Raw genomic sequence first — 8,880 nt, forward strand, 5'->3', positions numbered from 1 at the left:
TTTTGCTTGAAGACTGAAAAAAAATCAACCATTTTAAAACTTTAAATACAGTTACACCACATATCAGTTTCATTACTTGATCCACTTGGGTTTGTGAAAAGTGGGGCTGGTATTAATCAGACTGACCTCACTTCCTCTTACTATGGATCCACTATTGCCTTTGGTAGTAAATTGTGACAAAATAAATGGTCCCCCATACATCCTTATGCTTACTCACAGTAAAAAAAAAACTAGAGGCTCTAAAGAGCCTGTGTCGCTCACCTTGGTCTATGTGAATATTCAACAGAGGACACAGATGAATTCATGACAAAATTGTGTTTTGGTGATGGTGATGTGTTTGTAGATCTTACTTTACTGAACATTTTTTCTGCGTACAATTATCCCTATCTATTAGGATTGGCCCAGTACATGCAGTAGTTTCAGTGGAAAATGTTAGTAAAAATTTACAAATTTTATTTGAATTGTTAAAATTTACCATAAAGGGTAATTACTCCTTAGGGGGTCAATTGACCATTTTGATCATGTTGACTTATTTTTTTGTCTTACTTTGCTGTAAATTATTGCTGTTTACAGTTTATCTCTATCTATAATAATATTTAAGATAATAACAAAAAAGCCAAAATTTCCTTAAAATTACCAATTCAGGGGCAACCTACTAACAAGTTGTCCAATTCATCTGAAAATTTTAGAGCAGATAGATCTTGACCTGATAAAATATATCCATCCCTATCAGATATGCTCTAAATGCTTTGGTTTTTGAGTTATGAGCCAAAAACTGCATTTTACCCCTATGTTCTATTTTTAGCCATGGTGGCCATCTTGGTTGATTGGTCGGGTCACCAGACACAATTTTTAAACTAGATACCCCAATGATGATTGTGGCCAAGTTTGATTTCATTTGGCCCAGTAGTTTCAGAGGAGAAGATTTTTGTAAAAGTTAACGACGGACAACGACGGACGACAGATGACGTACGACAGACGCCAAGTGATGGGAAAAGCTCACTTGGCCCTTTGAGCCAGGTGAGCTAAAATATGAGAATGGCAAAAAAAAATACTACCAATATGGACAAATCCTATTTTTCTAGACATGCCAGAGGAAACCCTTAAAATGTGTCTTTTTGTCTGTCTTAATCTGATTGTCAATCATATAAGTACACACAGAATAAAATTGAACACTGTTATAAATGGCACAAACAATCTGGTGGCTAAGTTTCTGCAGGTTTTATAATAATATTCATAACATTTTTTAAATCAAAATTAAGCTTATACAAACTATTTCTAAGACTACTCGAGGAATAATAGAGTAACTTTCATGTGGTTGCTTCATTCAGGGGGTTCAAATTTACTTTCAATGGAAGGTCCAGGACCTGTGACACAAAAAAAAAATCAGGTTCCTCCTTAATATTTTAAAGGTCCAAGTTTTACCATGATGTGTTTACTGAAAATTCCAATTTACACAAAAAAGTTTGAAAAAAGGTATACCATTCCAAAGAACTATTAAATAATACATGTATGGTGGATCTTGCTACATATGTACATGAAGATAGATTTCATACTTGTGAAATTTTGTCATTACACACATATCAATGCATCATGCATATTCTCAACTGGGTATGAAAATGTATTTCTTTTAGTTTGAACAATGAAAAATTGATTTTAGTGAATTTGAAATTTCGAAGAAAGTTCAAGAATTTACTGTGCTAATTAATCTACACATCATAATGTTATTGTTGCACACCCATGGTGAGCCCTTGGTTCTCTCAGAGATTTCTCTATGGTCCATTTATTTGTGACTGGATCGTAACTTTCTACAATACAACTTGGTCGTGTGTTGTGACTGTTGTCTATTAGTCCCCCTACAACATAAATTTTATCCCCTAGAACTGTGGCCCCACAATGTTTATGTGCATAATTCATATCGGCAAGTCTTTCAAATGTTCTTCTTCTAGGATTCAAGGCAATAATTTTCTTAGTGTCTTCCCATATAATGTAAAATATATTATTAATAACAACTATTTTGGAATACTGAATAGCTTCTGGTAAAATAAATTGTTCAGCAGATCTTATGTCCTTTCCACTTCCAATACACATAAAATTGTCCATGGTATTGACTTTTGCTTCCCCTTGTAAGCCACCAACTTCAACAAGCATATTGCTAAAGGTCACAACCTGAGATTGTTTCCTAGGAAACACAGACTGTCCAACATGTGTCCAACACTGGGTGGTAGGGTCATAACATTCTATTAACTCGGAATCAATCACACTATAAGTAGTTCCATAAGTGACACCTCCAAACACATAAATAAGTTCACCTAAAGCTCCAGACGCATGCCGAGCACGAGGTTTTAGCATAGGTGGCATTGCAATCCACGCTCTAGTCCTACCTTCAAATTTCCAGACTTTTGAGACAATATTGCCCTCTAAGATCCCCCCGGTAACTATGATTGAATGAGATAAAGCACAAACACTAAACCATGATATGTTATCAGGAAAGTCAGGCAGATCGAACCATTTGTCTTTTAACGGATCGTACATTTCTACAGTTCTATTTACATAATTGTTTATTCCACCTATCACAACCATTTTCTCTTTAGCTACAGTAGATGGTCTAGGTTGAACATGACTATTCTGCATGCTTCTCCTTCGTCGGCCATGTTGATCATGCACCGATTCATTGTGTGTTATGGCCTCTTGCACCATTTGAACACAATCCTCACACTTGACAATTAATGGTTCTTTTTTTATTATAGATAATCTATGTTTATCTATAACGGGTAATCTGATATTTTCTAATAGTTGGGTTATATATTTCTTGCGTTCGTCTACGTCAAACTCAATCCATTTAATGACCGCATCATAGACTATTTCCTCTGTCCTAACATCAATCCAGTCACTAGACACGTATCTTATTAGATTATCTACTGTTAGTTCTAAGAATTCCACTTGTTCTGTCACCACGCTAAAGTTTTCTAAGGCATGTTTATAAGCTTCTTCCTCAAGTCGGTGACAGGAATGCATCTGAGCAAATTTTTCTATTCCTAAACAGTTATATGGATCTAACTGGCATTTGAGAAACTTGCAGCAAGAATCGACTATTGCCTCATACTGTAGCATGCTTCCAGCCACAAGTAATTCTTGTACATTATCAGTGTTTATTTCTAGTTTACCAGTGTAAATGTAGTCAATTATCCTTTTCATAGTCCATGCTGAAATATCATTGAATGATACCAGAGTTTCTTTTCCTTCTCTTAATTCACTGGTAAACATGGCTCGAAAGTATGGGCTACTTGCTGCAAGGACGTTACGATGACAGAAGAATTCTTCTTGTCCGCAACATACTGTGGCATCTGTGAAGACTTTCTCTGTCCGTAGGGAATTGAGTTTGTTTAGCATTTCACCGCTATAGTCCGGATCTTGAAGCACATATTTATCTATGGCTGGAGAACCAATTCTTCTGTCCATATCTGAAGTAGACATTATAATGTCAATATACAGAATGAAATGCATGTAATCTATCAAGACCTATTGCAATTATTATACAAGAGTAATCGGCTAAAACAGATTAGTCAAGCTTATTTTTTAATCTTTATTCAAAAGTCAAAGTGAAATAAATTTTGTTTTACTATAAAATAAGTATGGATTAAAAATGTTAAGTTATTCAATTTTTTACACCTTCTGCACGACAAATACAACTAAATGTGTACTTTAATATAAATGAAAGGGAATGTAGGGTTAGTAACATTTGTTGTAAATTTGTAAATACCTGAAAGATTCAGAGATTTTATCAAACAACCAGCAATATTTGTAAATTCATTTCAATGTATGGACTTTGATTTTGTAAAATCAATGAATTTTGTTAATTTCATGATTTTGTTAAACCCATGAATTAAGGTTATTTCATGTTTTTGAAAAATCCATGAATTTTGCAAATTTCGAGATTTTGAAAAACCCAAGAATTTTGCGAATTACAATGATTTCGTAAAAACCATTTAGTTTTATTTTTAATTTTTTAATAGAAAAAATATCTGTAAAAAATGTTCTCCAATATTATTTCCGTGATTATTTAAAATAACTATAGTCCGATATAGTATGATAGTTGTTCTGTAACATATATGCAATCATGATTAAAATATATTTTCATTTACTTTTGGATTTTTTTATCACATGTTTGCCTAGACGGAATAATCTGTCTCTTGTGTGGCTACATTTGTCATTTCATATTTTCTTTTCATCATTTGGCTATTTATTTATTCATTTTTATTTTTGTGTCCACGCGGAAAAAAAAGTATAAAACATAATAAATAGCCAAATGATGAAAAGAAAATATGAAATGACAAATGTAGCCACACAAGAGACAGATTATTGGTTCTAATTGAATGACAAAAAAATCAAATCACACTGTCACTAAAAATGTATGTAAAGAAGAAACATCATGCCTTATTAGTAGTTATTCCTACTTCTGACTTTGATGATATTATTTATTTTTTTCCATTTTCTTATTCAAGATTATATACATACATTTTAAGCTGTTGTTATTTAACCCCAATAATTAAAATCAGGTATTCGAATAACCTGTGTACAGTATTGCTTTCTTTAACACATGCTTAGTTGCAGAAAAACTAATTAAATCATTATTGATTATTCTGCAACCATTAGAATAGGACATTGTGATATGATTGTAGATTAGATAATCCTTTAGCTTATACAACTTTTACCATTATATAAAAATTCTATTGAGTTTAACATACAAATAAACTAGTGAGATTAGGAATTTATTAGAAAATCACACTTCATAAATGAGTGATAATGACTTGGTCAGATAGATGTGTATAACATGTCGATAATTATATGTAATTAGTATAGTACCATTACAGGTGAGCATTCAATCATTTGAAGATTACAGATCTCTAATAATACAACAAATGGCTACATCACATAACAATGCATATATATGTAGAGTGAAATCTAATAATTCGATAGACAATAGTAATTTCATTTTTTATCTAGGATCTGCAATATTTATGACAGAAGTTTTTTTGAGACTGCATACATTACATAGTAATTTTTGGTTCAACATGCTCATCTTAATGTTGACATTCTGGCCAGATAAATAAATATGGTTCCAGTTGTCATGGTTATTTGAAAACCAGAAACAGGATTGGTTAAAAAGGTAGCCCTCCTGGCTTTTCTACCTCAGGAATAGATTACCTTATCTTAAATTTTTAGGATTTTTTGGTCTTCAATGCTCTTAAACTTCATATTTTATTTGACTTTTTAAATTCAAGCATCACTGATGAGTTATTTGTTGAGCGCAAGTAAATATTTCAATCCTGGTATCTATGATGAGTATATTCTACATCATTTGGTGTCTTGGTGGAGAGTTGTCTCACCAAAACAACCATACCACATCTTTAAATCTATTTCCACAGTTTTACTTGTCTATATAGTGACTCCTTGTTGGTAAAGAGTTGTGATACCCAGAGGTAAAGACTGGTAAATTTTAGAGTTCAACACACTTATAGTTAGAGAAACCACTGATGTTTGTTTTTTCATCAACTTTGGTTCTAGCTTTATAGGTGGTAAAAGGTTTGAAAAGGAGAAGATGTTTTTGTTTTGTTTGGTTAACCTTTATATTTACATGTAAACTACTAATCAATTCAAAACTGAATTGTGACTTTTAATCTGTGTCTTTTAGTCTGTTTCTTTAGTCCTGCGACTTTCTGTCTTACATTCTTTGTGTAGCAGTATCAGCAAAAATTGTCTTCAGTTAAAATATCAATAGAAAAAGACTCAATTAAGAAATTTATAGGTTTCAATTAGAAAAACAAACATTTATGATAATGAATACATTAGAATTAAGATAGAGGTGAAAGACTTTGGTCTTTTTTACGCCACTTTTTTAAAGGCCCTTGAAATCAAAATTAAAAAGTTGTTTTTTTTTCATTAAGGCTTCACACTTCTTGAATTGGGTTAAGGTCATATGATACAGTTACAGGGGAGGTAATGATGTTACTAATGTAAACAGGGATCTCCATGGATGAAAATTGAACAATGGAGGAACTTTTACCATCATAAACCGTATCTACGCCGTACAGTGTAGCGCAATCGAAAGTTTTTCATCCCTCCACATAAGGATAGGTGAACATGCTAATTCATTGCTTATTTAAATTATATTTATTTGAGTTTTCATTATAAATGCTACAAAGAAGTATATATATTTTCAATAATTGCTGTTTGTAACCCTTCAAACGCCAAGCCCTCATGCTTTTTTTGCGATTTCAAACTGTATAATATCGAAAAAGATACATTTCCAACTCTTGATTTAAACTGATTAAACTTGACAACACGTATATTTCCGTTGAATTTTGTTTTAAATTAATTATTTCAAAAGAATTGTTGTACATGTACAAGTTAAGAACATACAATATCTAATTCCATGAAGATTCTTTTATGAAAATTTGCACTCAAGCTATTTTTCATCTTAGAAAATGAAATTTATGTCATTTACATGTACAATGATGTATGTTTTAAAATTATACTTTCATGTGCTACTTTAAGAGATAAAGGGGTTGAAATTTAAGACAATTACTCAAAATTTAGATTTTATTACATTTCTATTTTTTGGATAGACATACCTTTAAACATTTTTATTTCAAAAAAATAAAACATAAGCATATTATTGCAAACACGTTGGGAAAATCTTCTTTACGTGAAATATGCTCTTAACTCAAGACTTCTCAAGGTTCACTTCAGCCTTAATTCTTACTCTGTCTACAAGATTTGGTTTTCAGGGTTGAGTATAGTCTTATAAAATTTGGATAAGGAAACTTGAATTAGAATTCAGAAATAAAAAAATTTGCAATATTTCAACTTTTAAAGGGGCAAAACTCCATATAAATGGTCAGTGACTCACCGTTTTAGGGATATTTAAAAGAGGGGACGCAGAATCAAATATTAGCAGAGGGGAGCAATGCAAATTTTTTTTTACTTTTTTCTTTTTTATCTTAAAATCATAAAATAATCGTAAAATACACTAAAATGTATATGCCTTTTAAAGCTGACTATGCACTATGGGCTTTGCTCATTGTTGAAGGCTGTACGGTGACTGGCCAGGCCTATAGTTGTTAATTTCTGTGTCGCATTTTGATCAATTGTGGAGAGTTGTCTTTTTAAATGTTCCTGACTTGTAGCATGTACATTTTATAGTTAAAAGAGTATTTGTTTAATTATTGAATATGATAAATTGCCATAGTCAATACAATACATTTTCAATAATAGCAGATTACAATATATTTTTTTTGATTTTAAAAGGCCCTCACCTGGACCAACCCCTGAATATGTCTGTGAGTTTTGATTCTTAACATGCATGGTCATGACTAGCCTACCGTCACTAGCTGCGGAACCGTAGCTCTTTTGGTCCTTTTTTATTTATTTTTTTGATTTTACGAACTATAAATATCATGTCTATCAGGTCCCCAAATAAAACATTTTTAAGGACCTAATTATGAGCTAACAAGTAGGTCATTATGGTGTACACATGATTGAGATACAATTATAAAATGTATCTTCCAACACTCTGTTATATTCACTTCATGTATCTTTGTTTCCTTTGCATCACTGTCTTTAGGATTACTACATCCTATCAAAATTGGTGTAATTATAAGAGTTATTAAAATTTTGATTAGGAAAACTTGAGTTAAACGCTGGAATTGAAATAGAATGGACACAAAGACTAAAGGAAGGAGGAATGAATGGACCGTCAACATTGTCAATTAAGGGTAACACTAAAATCCCCATTGGCATTGTATACGGCAGCACTTGGCATAGACCGAATTCTTCTGTCTCTATATTACACAAATTTTAATTTTTTTTAAATAGAAAATAGCAAAATCGATAAAAAGCAAATGTAAATTAGGAAATATATATGCATTATCATGATTATAGGGACAGAAGAATTTCGGTCTACACTTGGCATAAAAGTCCAGCTATTAAACAATTTTCATAAAAAAAAGTCTGATATAAACCAAGGATTGCAATTTAAAGTAAATAAATTTCGAATTTCAACCAAATAAAACCCATTTGTAAGTCGTCATTCAGTTTACATGTGATTTTAGCAAGAGGAGATATATCCCAGCAACATTTATAATTTATTAAGTATTTTTTTAAGATTTATTTTCTCTCTGTCAATGTTATTACTCAGGCTCCTAGTGATAATTTATTGACACCATGTTTAATTCTATTGCATTAAACATTAAAAGTAAATCACCTTTATTCGCACTTTTTTTTAAATTGTCAATACTGCGAGGGTCTTCCCAAAAATCTAGTTTATCTGTTCAATCTGACAAATGACATTTCCCTTGTCCTGCCATTTAAAAACATGCACACGCTCAATTGTCCTGTAAAATTAAAGAAATTCGTGTTTACATAACTTACATCTTCTAAAATTCATTTTGATTAACGACAGATGTTCTTTTCACAACTTGTACTGCACTGTGTCATTTCAGATTTTGTCGACATGAAGGCAGCCATTGTTCTATTTTTGGTATTGACGTCACGATTGACGTCAATTTGGAAACCACCTTTGTATTTGTAAACATTGCCACGTGGAGAAGCACATGTTTCTCTAAAGAATATCGATTATTTGATAATTGACGATTTATACGTCTAGTTGTAAATATTGCATACATATTAAAAAAAAATAGTTTTTAAAGGTTATTTGAATCTGCTTTGAAGATTCAGTGCTACTAACATTTGTGATTTCGACAAATCAAGGATTTGTCTATAGTAATATATAAATCCTTGGACAAATTGAATAAAAAGGGGAGGGGAGTATTTTTGAATTCAACTATACTAGGTCCGTAACATGTGAGACTAGTCTTT

The 8,880-nt window shown here is 31.7% G+C and overlaps 1 protein-coding gene across 2 annotated transcripts; it reads right to left on the reverse strand.

The window, feature by feature from the left end:
- Nucleotides 1–469: 469 nt before the first annotated feature.
- On the reverse strand, nt 470–8,542 carry LOC134721458 (kelch-like protein 21). Of its 2 annotated transcripts, XM_063584514.1 has the most exons (3): nt 8,434–8,535; nt 5,639–5,761; nt 470–3,464 (listed from the first exon to the last, which is right to left on the reverse strand). In XM_063584514.1, the coding sequence occupies exon 3, from the start codon at nt 3,460–3,462 to the stop codon at nt 1,717–1,719; it is 1,746 nt and encodes a 581-aa protein (XP_063440584.1). In that variant the 5' UTR covers nt 3,463–3,464; nt 5,639–5,761; nt 8,434–8,535; the 3' UTR covers nt 470–1,716. The 2 variants fall into 2 exon arrangements, with proteins under 2 accessions (XP_063440584.1, XP_063440576.1); XM_063584506.1 differs by lacking the exon at nt 5,639–5,761 and having other exon boundaries at nt 473–3,464; nt 8,434–8,542.
- Nucleotides 8,543–8,880: the final 338 nt, after the last annotated feature.

Source organism: Mytilus trossulus, chromosome 1 (genome assembly GCF_036588685.1).
Source record: "Mytilus trossulus isolate FHL-02 chromosome 1, PNRI_Mtr1.1.1.hap1, whole genome shotgun sequence".
Taxonomy (NCBI): domain Eukaryota; kingdom Metazoa; phylum Mollusca; class Bivalvia; order Mytilida; family Mytilidae; genus Mytilus; species Mytilus trossulus.